Genomic DNA, 21664 nt, shown 5'->3' on the forward strand with positions numbered 1-21664 from the left:
CTATATCCCAAATGGAAATAACTTAAAAAGAAACTAAAACTTAAAAAGGCGTCGCAAAATTCTAAAGTACCTAAATCTTAGTCTAAAGAAAAAGCACTTAAGGAATTCTACGGCAAATCCTAAAAATCTAGGAGTAAAAATGACTATGGCAAAAACTAAGTTTAAAATTAAATATGAGCGAAAAAATACAAATATTACGCTACAATGATTAAAAAGGGACAAAATATAAAAATATACAAAAAGTTGTAAAAATTACAATTTTTATAAAAATATTATTTTTATATTATTTATTTATTAAAACTATTAATTTTACAATTTAATAAAACTAATTAATACTAAATACATAAATTAAATAAAAAGTAAAAGTTAAAATAAAATTAATTATAATAATAATAATAATTAGGGTTAATAATAATAATAATTATTAAATACCCCGTAATTAATGCTGAATTAGGGTTCTGTCTCGTGTCAGAGTCACTCCGCGAGTTGCGGTATTTAAAACATCAAACCCCGCGAGTCGCGGGGTTCAGAATTTCAACTGACAGGTTTAATTTCAACGCATTTTTCTTTATTTATTTATTTATTTTTTTTTTCTGTTTTTATATAAATAAAAGATATTTAAATAAAACTTATATTTTTTATAAACTAAAATAAAAATAAAGAAACTTAATCAACTTAAATATTTAACAAAATCTTAAAAATACTTATATTTTTGTTTTTCTTTTTATATTTTCGAATATTTAAAACGTATTTTTACAAAAGCGACTTTTAATAGAAAAAATCTCTTTTTTTTTTTTTTTTTATTAGCGTTGCGCTTCCGGCGTTTAGAAAGTTCCCCGGCAGCGGCGCCAAAAATACTTGATGTCGTAGGGGGTGTATACAAAATAGTATTAAATTTTTGCAGGAAATACTATTAAATACGATACATTTTTACACAAGATATTTATTTATTTAGAGAATGGATATACTTAAACCTTGCTACAACACTTATAGGCAGTGTACCTAATCGTACAGTAGTGTAGTTTTTAGTAAGTCCGGTTCGTTCCACAGGGAAATCTTTAAACAAAGCTTAACGCTATATTAGTTTACTTTTATAAAAATACAAATATATATATAAGTAATATTATTATTATAAAGGGGGGTTTTTACCGTTTAATGACCGGTTTGTCGATTTTAAAACTTTAGTCGCAGTTAAAACTAATGTAAAATATTAAATAAATAAAAGACTTAATTTAAAGCGTAAAATAAATAACGATAATGAAATTGCAATAAAAGTGCGATAAAATAAAATTGCGATAATTAAAAAGTACGATAATTAAAAGTGCGATTAAATAACAATAAATAAAAATGCGATAATTAGAAGTGCAATTAAATATAAAATAAAGGAAATTAAATATGAAATAAAAGAATTATGCTTATTTAAACTTCCGTAATCATGATGTTTGACGTGTTGATTTTAGTTTTATGCCCATGGGTTAATTGTCCTTTGTCCTGGATTATTTAATATGTCCGTCTGGTTTTTGTCCATAACAGTCCATCAGTCATAAATATAAAATGCGAGTGCCCTCGTCAAATTATCCTTATACCCGAAGTTAAATATTCCAACTAATTGGGGATTTAAACTGTAACAAGATTTTAATACTTTGTTTAATAATTACACCAGGATGTCGACTGAGTGTAACCCAAGGTTTTAATATTTTGTTATCAATTATACCAAGTGTCCTTTGTACATAATTTCACCCCTGTTTTAATTATTCTAGTGGCTATTAATCCATTCCCGTGTCCGGTTAAATGAACGATTATTCGTACATATAAATACCCCGCCCATCGTGTCCGATCGAGTGTATATGGTAATTTATAGGGACGCCCAATTGTAAATCTTTATATTAACATTAACAAACTATCATTTAGTTAAACAAATATAAAGCCCATTAATAGCTCATAGTCTAATTTCCACAAGTGTCGTTCTTTTGTCCAAACCCCAATTATGGTACAAAGTCCAATTACCCAATTTTAGTAATTAGCCCAACATCATGATTACTTCGTTTTAAATAAGCATAATAATAACTTAGCTACGAGACATTAATGTAAAAAGGTTGAACATAACTTACAATGATTAAAAATAGCGTAGCGTTACACGGACAGAATTTCGACTTACACCCTTACAATATTCGCTAACATACCCTTATTATTAGAATTATAATTAAAATTAAAATATAAATTATAAATATATATATATAATTTACGTATGAGAAGAAGAAGAAAAAGATTATCATTTGCGATCAGAATTCGGTTGCTTTTATAGGAAAAGTCGACTTTTGGGGCTCCGCGACTCGCGGCATTTTTGCCTTCAAACTCCGCGAGTCGCGGAGAATGAAATTACAGCTCAGTCCCTTGGAGTCTTTCTCTGCCGACGGTTTTTATTTATAAATATAATATATATATATATAATTAATATAATTAATTATATATTATATTATATTTATATACATAGTTAACTTGTAATTTTTAGTCCGTTGCGTCGAGCGTTAAGAGTTGACTCTGGTCCCGGTTTCGGATTTTCGAACGTACTTGCGTACAATTTTATATTATGTACTTTGCGTTTTGAATCTTGTACTCTTGTAATTTCGAGACGTTTCTTATCAATAATTGGAACCTCTTTGATTGTCTTTTGTTCTTTTGAGCTTTTTAGTCGTTTGCATCTTCAATTCGTCGAATCTGTCTTTTGTCTTCACCTTTTATTATTTAAACGAATATCACTTGTAAATAGAACAATTGCAACTAAAAGCTTGTCTTTCTTGAGGAATAATGCTATGAAATATATGTTCGTTTTTAGCATTATCAGGGAGCTTATGAGATACCAAGAATTAGTTTCGAAAAAATCTCAATTAAGATAAAGAAGTTGTCATTATAAACCCTATTCGATATGAGATTGAATAAAGATGCTCTAACATGACATCTAAAAGACAAATGGATCAAAAATAATGGAATAAGAATTGGAGTGAGTATCCTGAAGATACAAAGGTCAAAATGTGGCAAAAAGCTACAACCAACAAGAAAAGTTTACTAAGTGGAAACCTAGTATCTTGTTATAAAATCATCAAATTAGGTTTATTCTAGCCATAATGACAAACAATAGACCTTGAATTACATTAAATGAATGTAACAAGTCTTGACTTCTCAATGAAGAACTATATCAAGAAATCAATGTGTAGATTTCTTCAACAATGGTCACAAACATATGGTTTGTAGATTTTTTGAATTAATCTATGGCCTCAAACAGTCTTTGAGAAAATGATATATGTACTTTCACAATGTAATCATATCGAATGATTTCATTATGATCAATAAGGATCATGAGTATGTACTAAAAGGTCTAAATGCTTATTTTATCATTATACGTTGATGATATTTTTTGAGGATTGAATAAATAGGAAGAATGTTATTGTGAGAGAATTTTCATATATTCTTGAAATTAGAATTTCAAGAGATTGTTCAAGGAAGTTAATATCTCTTTCACAAGAGCTTATATTAACAAGATCCTTGAATGTGTTAACTAATCTCACTAAGCATCTTATGGTGAATATTGAGCGTATCTTTTTGTCCTTAAACTCCAATAAGAAATGAGCAAATGAAGTTTGTTGTTTATGCGATAAAGGTTGGAAATCCTTTGTACGTTATGCAATGTACAAAGTTGATTAATTTCCATTTAGGATGGAAAGCAATTCAAAAGGCCATGAAAATGATACTAAGGTATCTAAGTAGTAATGTTATCTTATTGTGCTTTAATGAAAATGATTTGAAATCAAAAGGCTGTACACATATTGACTAGGTTGTTATCTCATGGAGTAACAAGAATTAGTCGTATGAAGCCTTGTTTACAATGGAGGCTGATTTTTTATGTCAACTAAGGTTGAATAAGCTGTTGTAGCTTAACCAATCTTTTGAGAAACTTGGAGTTTATAATAAAGTTATTGATTGAGTACTAGTTTACTAAAATAGTTAGTACTTTGTAGTTCATTCCAAGGTCCATTGTAAGTCAAGCACATAATTGTAAAATGCATCATTACTTAGAGACATGGTTGCAAGAGTTTTAGTAAATATGTAGTACATATCTACGAATGAAATGGTTGCAAATCATTTGAGAAATCCATGCCTAGAGAGACATGTTTATGTGACATGTCACGTCTCAAAGGATGCGTAGATTTTGAGATTGTATTGAGTTTTTATTTTTCCCAACATATTTACTGTTTTAATATTCATGAGTGACAATGTGTTTATCAAATCCTATATACAAATTATTTTTGAGAGAAAAGTATGTCGGACAGAAGTGATTAGCCCACTCACATGGGTGATCCGCTCCATCATTTTAGTAGTGACTGGTGAAGTAGCGCATTTTAAGTATTTTGTCTTAGTGACAATTGAGCACAAACTTAAATATTTGATGCTACAGAAGTAGCGCATTATTGCTTTCGCGATCGTTTGTAGCGCAATGATTTGAGCAACCGCTCTGATACCAATTGTAAGTAACTACAGGGGGTGAATAGTTACTTAATACGTTTTTAACAATTTTTTCGATTGATCGCCAAATTCGATTTTACTTTGATCAACCAACTCAACTCAAACTTGATGTGTGTAGTGTATATGTTCAAAATGATAAATGAAGTAATTTAAAGAACATAGACACAAAAATTTATAGTGGTTCGGGTGGATGTTAACTAATCCACCTTAATCCACTCCCCGATCACACTAATCGGGATTTGTTGCTTCATTAAGCACTTTTCTCCAAACCCGGTGGAGATCCGATTTACAAGTCTTCAATCTTCTTTAGTAGACAACAAACCTAATCTTTCTATCCCTTTGAAAGATCAACTCTAACCTAGATCAACTTGTCTTCACCTTGGACAAGTACTAATCTCCAAATGAGATTAATCAACTTCCTAAGTCCCTTTAAGGAAGTAGATCACTAAGCTAGCCTATACTTCCACTAATTGAAGTTACAAGACTCATACACTCTGCAATGATGACCCTAACACATTAAGTAAACTCACAAGATAAATGATTTTAATTAGTAAGTTTACAATAACCCAATTCTTTATCTATAAGATCATAGAATCTTCTCTTACTTGATCACGTTTGAGTAGTAATTGATGCACTTGTGATCACTGGAGATAAGCCTTTTAAATGTGCAAGAGGGTCAGCTTCAAATGCTCTTAAATGTTTGCCTTTTATAGTGGGATTCAAAAAACAGTCGTTGACACACGGTTGTCTGCACGATCGACCGTGGTGCGACCGTGCATGCTCCAGTCCAAAATTGGTATCCGTTGTATAGCCGTTTGACTCAGATCTGAACACCACATTTTGGCACCTTTACTCCTTCTAGCACCTGCAAAAGAAACCAAACATCATATACAAGTACTATATGCATTAAGTGTGTGAGATTTGGTCTTATTGCATGAAAGTGACTAATCATTCCAAAAGTGGCAAACCCAACATTCTTGGAGAAGTGTCTTGATTGATATTTAGGGAAATTTCAGATTGGTCAAGACTTAGTTAGTCACTTTAATGCTCTTGGTTCAATTCTAAAGGCTAGTCACTATATCATTAACTCCCTAGTTTCAATTAATCACAAGTCATGTTTCATTTGAGTTTAGTTAGGGATTAATTGAATAATGTCTCTATAAGATAATCATGAAGTGTGTAGAGACATTAAGGTTAAGTTATTCTTGATCAAGCAATCATACTTAGTTACTTAGACTAGACCAAATAGACAATTTACTATAGTTTCATTGTGAACCATTTTACACTTAATCTATTGGAGTAGGTTAGTTACTTGAATCCTAACTAATGAGCACATGGCAAACATATTAATTAAGTTGACAAGTTTATGAGTATTAAGCATATTTGCAAGTAGCAAGTAATACTCACATAGCAAGAGATAGTTATTCAAAGATCAATCATGTAGATACTTGTACAACTTATAATTCAAGTACTTAAAAAGTATAATGTGCAATATAACACATTACATGATTAATGTGTAAGCACACATTAATGTCCAACACATGCACAAGGGAAGAGCAATCTCTAGTTGAGACTTGGTGACCATCCTAAATGTATCTAAGTGTGTTTTAGGATTACAAGTCATTTCTAGTTTAACCTTGAGATCATTGTTCTTCATTTAGCCTTAATTAATCACTAAGTCATTTCTAATAGCAATCATTGTTCTAGTGACATTGGCTTAAGTGTGTTGGCACTTGATGATCGTACTAAATATATCTAGATAATAATTAAGATCACAAGTGGTTGATTAACACTTATGTGTTATGCCTAATCTTGGTTAATTTGTCATTAAGATGTCATTAGGCGTAATTAATCATAATTAGTGTTTTTATGACCAAAACTCAATTGAGTATGGAGAGGGCATCTATTCTAAGCATGTTTAGAAAGGTTTCATGAATTATAGATGTCGGGAACAAGTCAAACTTTATTTGGTCAAAATTGGAGACAGAAGAAACTGCGGTCGCACTGCGGTTGACTGTGGTGGCGACCGTGCAACTTGTTTTCAGAAAACTACGTTGCAATTCAGTTTGGGGTTTCACGGTTGACTATGCGGTCGACCGTACCTTGACCGTGTGTTTACCTGAACTTTTAATTTCATTCTTAATCCTATGTTTGACTTGGTCGTTTGCAAGATAAAGTATGGATTAGTGACCTTGCGTGTTTTATGTTAAGATGTTGGTCATCACTTATGCGTATGTGTGCGTGTCATCATCAAAACATATTCTTTGGTTAATCATACTTAAGTTTATCGTTTAGTGTGTTAACCCACATTCAACCAACAGAACTACTATCAACATAAAAACCAAACGATTTTATTCAAAACATATAATAGTTGTGCGCAAATAAAATAGTATAAAAACGATATGGGACAATGAGATACCAAGTCAAATGGGTCAGAAGTTGTCACAACCAAATCAAACCGTACAATCAGTTTTCAAAGTATAATTATCATTTAAGGAACTGCCATCAACATCAAAACCAAACGATTTTATTCATAATCACTCCACAACTTCTTATCAAATTTACTTAACGACCCAAATTCTTATCGAACGTACACAGGTGACCCAAAATCACTCCACAACTCTAAAGTGACTTTATAAACCTGTTGGCAACTTTAAATTTAAGAAAGAAAGTAATGTAAACGGGTCAGAATGGACAAGTATAACAGCCCTGCAGCAGCTCCCGCCTCCCATTTTGACACACGTTTAAAACCTCTTTAGACTCGACAAACCCAAACATATCATATACCGTTTGAAAGCTTTTCGTAGATACTTTCTGCCCCAATCTTTAGTTTTCATCCAAACTTAACCAATTTCAACTTACGAACCCGCAAAGTAGGTCCGAGAGTGATTTTAACACTTTTACCCAAATTGACATCAAATTTAGTTAACGACCCAAATTTTTATCGAATGTACACGTGTGACCTAAAATCACTCCACAACTCTAAAATGACTTTATAAACCTGCCGGCAACTTCAAATTAAGAAAATAATAATAATCTAAACGGGTCGGAATGGACAATTATGACCCAAATGGATCATGATTTCCCACTTTAACCAATATAAGTTCAACACTCATTTTCAAAAGAACAAAACCTGCAAATACACTTTACACAACATGGTACACGTGTTTAACCCAACAAATACCTTTTTAGACCCACATCTTCACAACCTTTACCTTGATTAGCAAAGCAACCAAAACCATAATCTACACTAATATAAGCTAAATTATAAACAATATATAAATTATAAGGATAAGCTAAATTATAAACAGTATATAATAGTATATAAACAATATATAAATTATAAGGATAAGCTAAATTATTCAAATAAGTATTTGAATCAGGTCGTATGCGAAAACCCTAATTCTGCAACCCGTAAGTCAATACGGGATTATTTGGTAGCAGATGGTGTTATTTGGGTAGACGATTTAGTGGTTATTATATGAAAATCCTAATTGATTTTTAGGGATGGATTGTCTGGAAGGAAAGAATGAATGGGGAAGAAACAATTGACGTTTGAACCATGATTTTTTTTTTTTAAATTGTTAAACTGTGGCCAATGAATTTTTGACACATGTCATGTTGTGAGCAATTAGTGGAATAGGGGGTAGGGAATAGGTTTGAGGTATACACGTGTCATATCTATACGTATTATTATAGGTTATAGATAGATTATTTATTTTGAATTTAAATCATTATTCAGATATTTAATTTTTCAATCTATTATCTATTACCTTTATTAAAGTTAAATTTAATTTTAAACAAACAAAAATGAGAGACTTTTTTCCCAATTTTATTTACTTTTTCTCCATATCAACTGATTATACTCATAACCGTTTTATAAATTCAGGTATTACTTCATTACAACTAAAACATTAGATCACATATGAGTATGCATACTAGAGTATAAAATAATGTGAGTATTCACGAATCTCACCCCGAGACCTGAACTAGACAAATTTTTTTTTTTTTTTTTTTTTATCTCTTAGGCCCTATTTATTTATTTATTTATTTATTTATTTTTTCTTTCTTTATTCACTCCAGTTGTCTAAACAAATTAAAATACAGTGGTAGTAAAGCTTAAAGTGATGAAAAAATAACAATCATTTGTTTTATGTGCCGAATAAATGTTCGATTAGTTTAGAAGACCAAATTAATCATGTTAGGAGCTGAAGACGCATTTATGTCAACAGTTTTTACAATGTCACGGCTAATATATAAATTCACATTCTTATGACTTGAATTTTTTAAATTTGTTATGTTATTTTATTATTAAATCAAAAACCAACATCACTCAACTTATTAAATTTTATAAGAGTACTAGCCTTTAAGAGCCCGTACGTTGCACGACAACTCTTAATCAAACCAACTGGAAACATATTATCTTATGTGTCGTGAGTGCGATGTATTGTGTCTATTGATATGATGTAGCGGCCCGGGTAGCTTCTTCGTATTGACTTTCAGCCACTACAAAGGAATATTTAATTATCAATCACTTTTGTAATACTACTAAAGATTATAGTATACAAACTAAACACATGTTAAAGATATAAAGGATTTGACTGAGTTTAAACTCTAAGTGAGAAACAAATTGACTTAACTAAGATGTTATCACAAGATTATCCTCACTATTTTAACAGTGATAAAACTAAACAATATAAAAAATGCTAAATTGCGAAGCAATCCAAATAAAATCACATTCATTCAAAAGGTTATGTTACATATAAAAAACTAAGAGCATGATTTAGACAATAACATACAAAATAGCAGTGAACTTATCGTGTTATTATGTCAGTAACAAAATAGCAGTGTACTTATAGGAGTTTTATGAACCCATATGTTTTGACCCAAACCTGATACATACAAATTGACTTAACTAAGATGTTTTGACCTGTTCAAAGGTAAATGGGTCGATATTGCCACATCCAATATGCATCAATAGGAAAAGTTACTATGTGATTCTGGTTCAATTCATTGATCTCCAAGATAGTCATCTTTCAACTCAGAGAACCTGTTCTCGAAAACAAATGCACCTATCAGATAAATATTAGCCTTCATGACCAAAACCTTTGTATTCTAATGCAGTACAATTCCAATGAACTATCATAATGCTTTTCTCATTCAGATTGGTTGACAACTGAACGATTATTTGATCCTTATAATTGCAGTCTTTTTGATGACTGGAAAAGTACTTTTGGACACCTGACCCTTCAATTGATCACCTGCCCATCATAAGAAGTGTTGAAACTGGTAACTAAATTAATGAAAAAAGTGTGTTGTTACTTCCAGTTTGGAACTGAGCCCAACTTAAAATAATTGATTGTAATAAAAACTACCACAGTCTGGGAATTGAACAATTTGACCTTTTTTAAGATCAAAGATATAACACATTTATAATTATCATAAGTTCACTTGAGAGAAGAAAAAAGTTTAGCTTTTTTAAAAAACTAACCTTTTAGAAGACGGGTTATTTGACATTAAAAAAGCAACCTTTAGAAGAAGGGATATCCACATGTCCCCTATTTCATCAACCAAAGGCGTCGCATTTTACACCCATATTGCTTGACTCTACAACAAAGATTCATATTTCACAATAATGAGAAAGATACTTATTTCCCAAAGCAAAGCATTACCTCTAGAGGTATGTTGAGGCACACCACCAAAATTGGTATCAACAGCCCCACCCTTAAGAGCCTGCATGATAATATCTACTATGCATTGACTATTAGTAAGCTTCGGATCAATAAAGTTTATACACAATGTCGGTAAAATAAAGAGAACAAATAAGTAGAAAGAAACTTAAAAACAATAACTAACCACAGGATTTTGAACTAATAAGACTGAGATAAACATCTTAGCATGATCTTAATAGGTCAATTATATCACAACATTCAGCACTCTGCACTCTGGTCCTGTTCAACATCAACCATGTCTCTCGTATGATCAACTCGTTTACTATCCTACATGAAACAGTTCCATTTATCATTGCACAGTACTTTATATTCATACATTGGCATGAAAGTGAATATATAAGAAACTTTCACTGCATTCAATGGGACATCTGGAAAAGAAACTGTTGCCACAACATTAATTATTAGGGCAGCAACGTTTATTGCAACATGAAATCTCCTAACCTGCATTTGCACAATTAGCATTGACATCCAAAAAATTATACATAAGCCAAGGCCAAGAAAATGTTAAAACTTTATAATCAAATTCAAGGGTAATTTTTTTATCTGATATATGATTAGGGTTACAGTTACATAATTCTAACCCCTTTACTTCAAATCGCAGTAAACAATTGAATAAATCAGGACATAATAATACATATTTACCAAAGAATATAATATTCACAATAATAACCTAATTACATAGCGTGACTTACCTATTGTACCATGTCTTTATCAACGCATCTATGAATAATTTTTTGCAATTGCCATTTGAGAACTCAGATTTACAGCTAGATTTGTAAAATCGAAAAACAAAAATAAGAAATACAACAAAAACAATCATCGAGAAAATAATTGCGATATTAATCCGTCGCTTAAACGCCGTCGTCTTCCTCGACTTTCCAGTCACCAGAGATTAATCCTTCCGGCAGATTTGGGTATATGGTCTTATTATACAAAATTAGTACCGTTGTGTGCCTAAAATTGTAGCGATTAAAGGTGTTGTAGCGGCGATTGTTATTACCGTCGGCGGAGGAAATATTGGCCCGTACAAATGGTGCGGTTGAAATAATTTGGAAGAGAGAGAGTACATCGAGCGATGGAGAGAGTATGGGTATGCGGTTAATCTTTTGAAATTGAAATCTTAATTAAAAGGTTAATGGGTTGTTTGATTGGGACATGTGTTTTTTTTTTTGTGTAATTAAGAAATATTAATCCTGATTATTCTGGTGATTAACACGTGGAGGAAGATTAGGGAAGTAATTAGCAGCTTGACACGTCGGATGTGTATGTCACGCTTTATGTGAGTTAGAGATTATAAAGACCATTACGGGGTAAATCGTTAAAAAATAGGGCCAGTTATTTTTTCCAATCAAAGTATGGACTACTCATATCATAACAATGTTAAAGATCAATAACTTCTATTATTTTCTAAAAATATCTAATCATAAGTTTATTTAATAATAATTTATTTATTATTTATATTTACTTGTATATTAAGATATTAATATTTAATATTAATTAATATTAATTATTATTATTAATTAAAATTATAATGAAAAACAAAAAAGTGTTCCAATCGAAACCCAAATCCGGAAGCAAGTGTAATGGATATTGGAAGCATGTGAATTATAGATATCGATGATGATCAGAAAAATAAGAATAATAATCCTGCCCGTATAAATCTCCAGAACAACGGGACCAACCCCAACCCAAACACAAACACAACACCATCTCTGTTTACATCGATTAATAAACCGAGAGACATACACACCCTTGTCTGCCATTCATCACGTACGGTAACACCATCATCCCCCCTATCATTATTATTATATTATTCTTTCACCACCAACACAATATTAAAAAAAAAAAAAAAAAAAAAAAAAAAAATCTCTAAAACCGGTTCTTTCTTATATCTACATTCATGATTGATTTTCAAGATTTTTTTCTTGTTATATAAAACCTATTAGTTTTTTTAACATATAGTCGAATTCCATGTAAATTAAAAAAGGTAACCGATCCTTTGGACAATATGTTGTATGTTTTGTTATAGGTTAGACGTCTGGTATATGTTTTTTTATTTTTATTCCATGCTATGTTTTTTTCTTGTAGTTTTTGATGCACCTGCATGCTTGAATCGAGATATACACAGATAAATTATGATGTTGGGTTTGGATTATAGTTCCTCGCTTGGGTTAAATTTCAATTTAAATTTGATTAATGATTTCGGTAGTTTAACTACCCAAAAAAGATGGATGATTTCTGCTTTTGGTGGCATTATTATGTGCAAACTAGTAAGTATTTACTTATGATTTGTTTTTTTGTCAAATGAAACTATCAATAACATGTTACCCAAATTACAAGTAATTTATAAACTTACTTTATGGAACGTTTTATGATATCTCACAATTCTTCTTAGTCTTATGAATTTACAGGAATAGTTGCACCTTTATTCTATGGAGGTTTTAAAAAACTCAACAAGGCACAAAAGCTTGAATGGAAGAATAGGTTATCATTTAACTTCTTCCTTCCTAATCATCATATTCTGTTATTTTATCGTATTTGATGTTTTTTTTAAGTTCCGTTAGTTAACGTGTTATTAACTTTTTCTTTTTTCAGGGGTTTCTCCACCTTCCATGCACTTTTCGTGGCCATCGCTTCCCTTTACTTCCATCTCATTTCAGATCTTTTCGATGAAAATGCCCACGAAGAGTTGATCATCAAGAGAAGGTCTATTTTATCAGAAACAATACTAGGGGTACATTTGACTTTGACTTAATATACTACTCTTATATATGTTTCTGTCTTCCTTGACTAATTATGTGCCTGTGGAACAATTTTATGTTGCGTTGTTTTGAATTACATGTGCTGTTTCACCATAATTTCACTTTTGGTGTGCATTCATCTGTTTTTTTCCTTACCAAAAAGTCATTGATCTATCGGTACGAATGTGACACTTCCATATGAGATTGAGTGTTCATGTCCTAAAATAGAACAATTTACATTTACATTTACATTTACATTTACAATAACTATATTAGCCAACACCAATGAATAGTACTAGTCAACACCAATAAATAGTACTCGGGTGATGTCATCACGACATCACCTATTTCGTCTTTTAGTGGGTTATTTTTTTTAATTTTTTTTTACGGTTTTTCATTCCGATTATCTGGCCCAATGGGGTGGGCTACTCCGGACCTCCATCTAGTTGTATATATTCGTGAATTAATTAGTTGTTGCTGGTGTGCAAGTTGTATTTCTAAAAGAAATTGATCCGTTTTTTCTTTGATATCATTGCAGATGTCCTCGGGTTATTTTTTATCGGACATGGCCATGATTATATGGACATACCCAACTTTAGGTGGTTTTGAATATGTAAGCAACTCTCGTTTAGTTTTAGATACTTCACATTTATCTCATGAATCAATTTGTTCAACTTTAACTCCTTGACTGGGTTGGACCAACTTTCCAACGCTCGTTTGTATAGTTTTCATTTTTCGACAAAAAAAAGAAAGAAAATTGAACTACTAATAATGTAAATATACTGTGTAAAATAAAAATTTTGGAGGTTTACACACTTCAAAACAGTTTGACTTTCGATCCGTTTCCATTTTATTCTATATCCAAAATATGCCTATTTGACCCGTTCATAAAGTAGAGCCTGAATCAACCTGTTTTCCATAAATGGGTCGAAATGGCCACCTCTACATCACGAAAATGCAAGTACAAATTTGGAAAAGAAAGATGATGACACAATAAGTCAAATCCGAAAAGTCAACCATTTAACAAACTTGTGTCTATCTCTTTCAGATTTTACACCATGGGCTATCAATGTTTGCAATTTTACAATCAATTAAAAATGGTGAAGCCGAATTTTACGTATTCATGGTTCTTTTCACTGAGAGTACAACACCCTTTGTCAACTTACGATGGTATGCAAACAACTAAAATGTACAAAAGTTCTTGAAATTTTCATTCCCCTTTATGAACTGAAACTCGTTAATGGCACAACTGCAGGTATTTTGATGTCGCCAATATGAAAGCTTCGAAGCTTTATTTGTGGAATGGTGTAGCAATGTTCTTAGGATGGTTGGTATGTATAACAAATAACAGATTTCTTCATTGCTCTTGTGTAACTTTTCATAATATAAGTGTTGACATAAAAGCTTATGATCCGTTCAGGTTGCAAGGGTAGTGCTATTTGGCTTATTTTTCTATCATATGCATAACCATATTGATCAGGTAAATTCTATATATTTTGTACATGGCAGAAAGTTCAGCATTTGAGTATTTTGAGTACTTTGTTGCGCATGATTATGCAACTTTAATAATCATATTTAGGAAGTTGCGAATGTTGTGGTTTATATAGGTGAGGCAACTTCACATAGCCACATTTTACGGATTGCATACGATACCACCAGTGCTGGCGGTTATGAATTTGTTTTGGTTCTTCAAAATCACCAAAGGGATGATAAGGACTCTCACGAAGAAGAAGACTCATACCAGCTAATCTTTTCCTTTTTGTGTCCAAAGTCAGTACATATAAGAAAGGTTATTTATGTAATTATTAAACTGTCAATCAAATAGTGTATAGATATTCTGTTGTCTATAGCCATTGCCCATTTTAAGTTCTTGGGTCGAAATTGGGTGTGAACTGTGAAGCATCTGAGTGAAGCCATGGGTTTTGCTCTAGTGTTAATATATGTGAACATGGTTGCATAGCTTTTGAAAAAGGTGAACACAGACCCAACCATTTAGCAGTTAATGAATTGGTGATTGTCACCTATAAACCAAAAATTTTAAGTATAACTCAAAGTTGAAAGATCATCATCTCCCAAAGTTGAATGTGATAACTAAACCAATATGCAATTCAAAATTCAAAGCGTCTATTCACCTAGTTTTATTCATATCATCATATGTGCGCGACATAATCGGGTAATTTCATAGACAATTCCAATCTTTTTCCGTGACATCCCAAGATATAATGAGGTTTGATTCTAAGAACTCTTATTAGGTAAATTGTTGATGAGCAAATTCTTCGAAACTTCTCCATTTCGGTCATATTTTTTCATAGGGACTTCGATTTAGTTGATTCAAAAGCCACACGTTATTAACTCAAAGAGCTGTACAAATTTAACTACCTACTCAAATTTTAGTAGGAGCAACCCCTCCTACCAGATAAAGCTCCTATATTGTGCGTAAACACTTTCAAATATGCTATTATCAATCGATGATTCTGATTAGGATTCAATCAAGGAAATTATTTATTGTATTATTCATTATTTATCATAATTATAATAATATATTAACATTTACTCCGTAGTATAACTGAGAAAAGCTTTAGAAGAAACAACGCTTACATTACATATGATGATGATGATGATGATGATGATGATATATAGCTAAGGAGATGGAATTACGTAATCAACAACCAGCACACTTTCTATTGAATCCTTAACTTCCTCTTTCAGCAGCTCATCGGAATTCAAATCCAAATCAGCAGGATCCGGGAACACGGCTATCGAAGCAATCGTATAACCCTTGGCCCTGTCATGAGTAAAACTCTCGCCAAAACTTAACTCTTCAATTGACTCAACCTGATTTCTAATCCCTTCCAAAACCCTAGTTTTCTCAATTTCCCCCAAATTTTCAATTAATTTATAAAACCTAACTCTCATCGCCGTTCCAGGCTTAGGAGAGACACTAGCGTTATTAGACATCCAGTCAACAGCCATGACGTCATCAATAATGGATTTACCTTCCGTAACCACGCGCACGTGCTCAGGATGAACCGCGTACTGCCGGAGATGCTCCTTTGATCTGTAACGACTGTGAAGCATGTGAGTGAAGGTGAGCGACGGCGACTGAGACCGGAGGAGTTTTCCGGCGGAGAGGTGGAGCGTGAGACCGAGTGACGTCAGACCGTTGAGTCCGTTCAGCCAAGCTGCGACTTTAGTAGAATCAGCATCGGGTTTCAGTTTGAACAGGACCACATGTTCAACAATCTGCTCTTGCTCTTGATCTTCACTCGACATTGATATATTCAATTAGGTGGATGATGGAATTAACCGTCTGCTTGCTGGAACAATATCCTTTACTAGCAAACAAGGCTGCCGGGTGATCTTTTATATTTTTATTTTCATGTTGCTGTTGACATGTAGAAGAAAATCATAGTACTCGTAAAAATTGTAATCCATAAAATTGTAATCCATTGTATTACATTCTATTAATTTGCTTAAAATTTAATGGACTAATGAGATGGCTACATGTGGTACGACAATTACATATGATTGAAAAAAAAAATTCAATTTTTTTTTTAAATTTCTTTTTTATAATTTCTTTTTTAAATTTTTTTTTTATTTTTTTTTAAATTTAGCATTTTAAACCTAATCATATGTGATTATAACGCCTAATCACATGTGATTGTAAAACCTCAATCACATGTGATTGTAAAACACAATCACATGTGATTCTGCATGTCAAATCCAATCACACGTGATTGAAAAAAAATTCAGATTTTTTTTTAAAATTCAGATTTTTTTTAATAAAATTCAAATTTTTTTCTTTTCACAAAAAAATTTCAACCGGAAACATACTTTAATTCGATGATTTGATCAAGTTTATTAGCGTTTCGTGATCATATGTTCAAAATTTCAGACTTTAATTCGGTGATTTGATCAAGTTTTGATCAAAAACTTGGTGTTTAAAGGTTTTAACACAAACTTACTGAAATTCGTCATTTTACTAAATATTTTTTTTTAATCACATGTGATTGAATTTGACATGCACAATCACATGTGATTGGATTTTACAATCACATGTGATTTGCATGCAGAATCACATGTGATTTACTGCATATCAAATCCAACCACATGCGATTGAAAAAAAAAATTTCGAAAAAAAAATTAATTTTTTTAAATAAATAAAATTTAATATTTTTTTTCAATCACATGTGATTATCGTGTCACGTATCTCACTCTAATTGGTTCCTTGAATCTCAACTTAAAAGTTGGTTTCATTTGAAATATTCCTCTATGATACAATTTGTATTAGATATGGAGTTCTACATGGCTATTAACTTGAGATCAATTTTCCTGAACAATCAGGTGGTGGATTTAGTTAAAAGGGTGGTACCACTAGCTCTGATGATCCAAATTGGGAGGAGTTCTGGATCCTACAAGCAAAACATGAAGAAATTGACAGCCAGGCTCATAAACAGGTGAAGCTCATGCTCTGGACCGGTCTTGGGTTAGTTTCACTCCTAATCGGGGTCTTTTTTCGTCTAACTTTTTGGGAATTCTCATGGAAGGTTACGGGACCAGTTGCATTCTTCATCACGACAACAGGTTTAAACCATCAGTAAGTGATGCTTACCTTTTATTTACCTCAATAGACCGGCCCCACGTACCAAGATCTGATGACAAGGCTCTTCATTTGTCGTAGAAGAAAGCTGATCAAGAAACATTTTTTTTGAACAGCAGTACGGGATTACCCAGGGGACTTAACCACCTACGCGTTCAACTCCAAGCGGTTGCATAACCGGCCCCAACTGCTACCCAGGAGGAAACCCGGCCCAATCCGAGGGCATGGAGCGTAAAACTCCCCTCCCCCACTGCCCCGCAACGCAATGTGCGGAAGACACCCTTGGGTGAAATTCAAGGGTAACGCTAGAACGGGGCGAAGGCTTTGTGTGAATAATGTAATAGTCAGCATTACTTCTTTTCAAGTTTCCCAAGGTGATTTCATTTTCCGGGGCTTTCGTCTTTTTCCCTTTCCGGTTGGTCCTCCTTTGTCTTGTCGATAGAAGGTGCAAGCATCCCGGTCGGTGTAGAGTAAACCGGATTTCCAGCTCTGGGGCAACCTTGTATGCAATGTTAAACTCCACAGGAGTCGAACTCACTAAGAGAAACAACACAAGCTATCTGATCAAGAAACATAATTTTAACATTGAAAGATTCATGGAATTACAGCAGAACATAAATCACCGTTAGAAGATGTACACACTCATGATAAACATCAATTAATTTGGTCTGAACGTATAAGGTTTGACACACTGACTTTTTGAGCTGTTTGATCTTTTTGTCTCTTTAAAGAAGCTCATAATGTTTTATGCATGGGAAGAAAATTATTGGGTATATTACTGGAATTTACAATTTTGTAACTGAAGACCTGCTTAAAATCCCAACATATATATATTTTGTTATGTTGTAGGCTTGGCGTATTATGTTTTTCTCTATATTTAGCTACATAACAATTTGTCTCCCTAATCTGATTATCTCTTTTGTCTATGCATCATAACGTCAAGTCGTCAAGATCACACCAAGTGCCATCCAAGCATTTTGACAACCCCGTCAACTTACATATCATCGTTAACAATATCCGTAAGAAGCCAAGGCCACAGACCCACAATTAGCACTCTCAAAGTCTAATTGAAAAGGGATATTTTATGAGAAACCGATATGCAAAACAATCTAACAATCAAGGTTTCCTTTGCTGACGGTTTTATACATAAAAAAAATTAACAGCTAGTGTTTAAAACAGAAAAACATAAATATTACCAAACTAGGTGGAACTCAATTACATATGCAGAGTTCAAAACTTATGGAACTCAATTACATATGCATTAAAATAGACAAATGAAGATTGCATTTGCAAGTAATTAAGAAAATATAATTGTTTTTGTTTGGAGATGAATAATGTGCCAGTGCAACTTTCAGAGTTCAAAATTACAAAACCATAATGCAACTTAAAAAAAAAAAAAAGATAATTGGAAAATCAATAGCAAGTTGAAGTAAGAAAACAGCTTTCGATATTCATCTGCCTCTTGAGCGGTGAGCCATTTCCTCTATCTTTCCGGCCTGCCTTTGTGTAAGTCGAGTGTCTTCTTTAGTTCCTTCTCCTTCTCTACAGATATAGAAATAACCTTAACCATCAAAAACTTAATATTCAAAGCTATATTATTTTCACTTATTAATCTCGTACAATGTTTCATTCTTGAAAATAAAGCGAGTACATAATGTAACATGCCAAGTATATATGATACTATTTTCAACATTTGTACGTAAAAGAAAATACCCATTTCTTGCACACAATGACCATGGTGCCTTCTATAGAATTTTAACTCAAACGCAGAACTTAAAAAAAAAAGTAAATCAATATAATACTACAATAAATAATAATAATACCCGATCCCACACATATTAAGTACGGATGAGGTGAAATATAGACAAGCATTTCACATTCCCCTTATATATAGATGAGTGTACATAGCACTTTTGTCCGACTAAATTACCCTCTACACTTTTTGTACAATTAAGATGAAAAATACACTAAATTACTTATGTATTAAACAGTTAAGCAAAACAAACCTTATAACTGTGCGCATATGTAGCTAGCTTAGCCTCTCGGGAGTTAATATACGGAGATACAAGGCTTTTCACAAATAAGTGAGCTTCAACTCTAAAGAAAGATCTTGACCGAGAGGATGCATTATCACCACAATATACCATCTTCTTCAAGTAAGGAATATTACTGCAATTACATAATTCCAAAGATTGTCTAACAACATACTTATCATTTCTCTCACATTTAGTTGGGTTACATATTCTCAAATCGTGTATAGCATCTATCTTTCTATATTGATCCCATGTTGGTAACAGTTCCCACGACTGCTTAACATTATAGTTTCGCATTATCCATATATCGCGTTTATCAACATCACGTTTATCTTTATTATTACAAGATCTAATGCATAGGCGGTTTTCCACAATCCTCACTGAATCTAATAATTTACCCAATTGTACGTATCTTGAGTCATGATCAGGTTGAGGGATTACTCCAAATATCTCTCGAGATAAATAAAAAGAAAGGATTACTCGCTTCTTGGTAGTAAGATCAAATGCACACCAATGAATCGCACCGTTTATAAAGATACCATCATCTTGGTACCAATGATGAATTGCCGCCCTGTTTGTATGGTTACCAAATCTTGGTAGTAGTTAATGAGCTTATAATTGACATGTCCAATATATTTCCAAGTATCCGATTTTAATGAGAAGACATGAATAATTGTCCCATCAACATCATGTTTTCTAATCCCCAAAACAACCTTGTAATCATGAGTGGACGAATCAAAACCAAAACTCAAACATATCGAGGGATCGTAAAGATTCTTTTCAGGAGGTAACGGCGCATTTAGCACTTCTCTCACCTCTCTGGTACAAGGATTGCTGATCAAAATAATTGGAGGATATTTGTAATTAGTAACGCATACGAGGCCATTTGATGAACCAGCAATGTCATATGCCACTACAAGAAAAACGATTTTTCCGGACAGGGGTTTCCCGGAACGACTTAAGTCGTCCGCAAAAAGCCACAAACCGACAAATTTTTTTTCCTTTTCTGTTTGCTTTTTCCTGAATGTTTGACCAACTTTTCCCGGACGACCCAATGTCGTCCGGAAAGATAGGCTCCAATTATTGTACCCGAAAAAAATTGGCTCCAAAAAATAGAAAGTTTTCGCGGGCTTTTTGTCCGGACGATTTGTCGTTTGGAAAGACTTTGGGGACGACTAGTCGTCTGGAAAACCTTTGGGGACGACAGATCGATTTTGCCTACTTATACTTCATCCTCAATACATATTGAACACGTATCTAACACACATCCAATACTTAAACTGCACTATCACACTTCCAAACTCAAAATGGTGACCCTTTCGCCGATGATTGTCTCAATCGAAGTGTATTACGGAAGTGAATTCCGTAATGAAATGAAAGTTTACGATTATACGCGTGGTTCAAAAGCTACGTTCAAAAACATTGACGTTCGCGACGTTGGTTTAGATGAGCTTTTAACCTTTTTGAAAGAAAATGTTCCGTTCGAACACACGGACGTCTTGTTTTATGAAGATGACTGTGTTCCGGAATTGTCCGCCACATATCTCCGTACCGACGATCAGTGGAACGGTATAAAAGAAACCCTAAGTTGGCGTTCTGATCGCATTTCTCTTTATTTGGTTTTGGATGACGAAAAAACTTTTTTAACTTTCCGTTAAGTTAGTTAGTTAACTTGGGTGGATTTGTATCGTTTGTATTTGTATCGTTTGTATTTGTATCGGTTGTATTAGTTCTGTTGAATGAAATTGTTATGTTGTTGTCATTTGTTTTGAATGAAAACGGATTGTAAGTAGATAAATCGGTTATTATATATAAAGAGCAATATTTAAGTAGACAAACGAATTTTTTTGAATTAAACACAACAAACGACAAACATTAAATTAATATAATACAAAGTTACTGAATTAAACACACTTACTGAATTAAACACACTTACTGGAATAAACACACACTTAGTTATCAGACGTCCGTCGTCCTACATATCCTTCAAGCACACGATTAATATTAAACACACTTACTAAATTTAAACACACTTAC

The 21664-nt window shown here is 32.7% G+C and overlaps 2 protein-coding genes across 2 annotated transcripts; one reads left to right on the plus strand and one right to left on the minus strand.

Annotated features, from left to right (window-relative positions):
• The first annotated feature begins 11866 nt into the window (after positions 1-11866).
• Positions 11867-14751, plus strand: LOC139872997 (uncharacterized). Its single transcript, XM_071860923.1, has 9 exons — positions 11867-12028; positions 12342-12523; positions 12649-12737; positions 12849-12987; positions 13533-13607; positions 14043-14164; positions 14250-14325; positions 14415-14474; positions 14602-14751. Exons 2-9 carry the CDS (start codon positions 12389-12391, stop codon positions 14740-14742), a joined length of 837 nt encoding a protein of 278 aa, XP_071717024.1. The 5' UTR covers positions 11867-12028; positions 12342-12388; the 3' UTR covers positions 14743-14751.
• An 883-nt stretch (positions 14752-15634) lies between these two features.
• Positions 15635-16413, minus strand: LOC139870163 (stress-response A/B barrel domain-containing protein UP3-like). Its single transcript, XM_071858008.1, has one exon. The coding sequence runs from the start codon at positions 16265-16267 to the stop codon at positions 15635-15637; it is 633 nt and encodes a 210-aa protein (XP_071714109.1). The 5' UTR covers positions 16268-16413.
• Between the last annotated feature and the right edge of the window lie 5251 nt (positions 16414-21664).

Source organism: Rutidosis leptorrhynchoides, chromosome 10 (assembly GCF_046630445.1).
Source record: "Rutidosis leptorrhynchoides isolate AG116_Rl617_1_P2 chromosome 10, CSIRO_AGI_Rlap_v1, whole genome shotgun sequence".
NCBI lineage: Eukaryota > Viridiplantae > Streptophyta > Magnoliopsida > Asterales > Asteraceae > Rutidosis > Rutidosis leptorrhynchoides.

Excerpts from the sequence above, each read along its gene's own strand:
- LOC139872997 (XM_071860923.1), top strand. The coding sequence starts at position 12,389 with ATGATGTTGGGTTTGGATTATAGTTCCTCGCTTGGGTTAAATTTCAAT. Across the intron at positions 12,988-13,532 it reads TATCAGAAACAATACTAGGG|ATGTCCTCGGGTTATTTTTT; the intron begins GTACATTTGACT and ends ATATCATTGCAG. Across the intron at positions 14,165-14,249 it reads CCCTTTGTCAACTTACGATG|GTATTTTGATGTCGCCAATA; the intron begins GTATGCAAACAA and ends GCACAACTGCAG.
- LOC139870163 (XM_071858008.1), bottom strand. The coding sequence starts at position 16,267 with ATGTCGAGTGAAGATCAAGAGCAAGAGCAGATTGTTGAACATGTGGTC.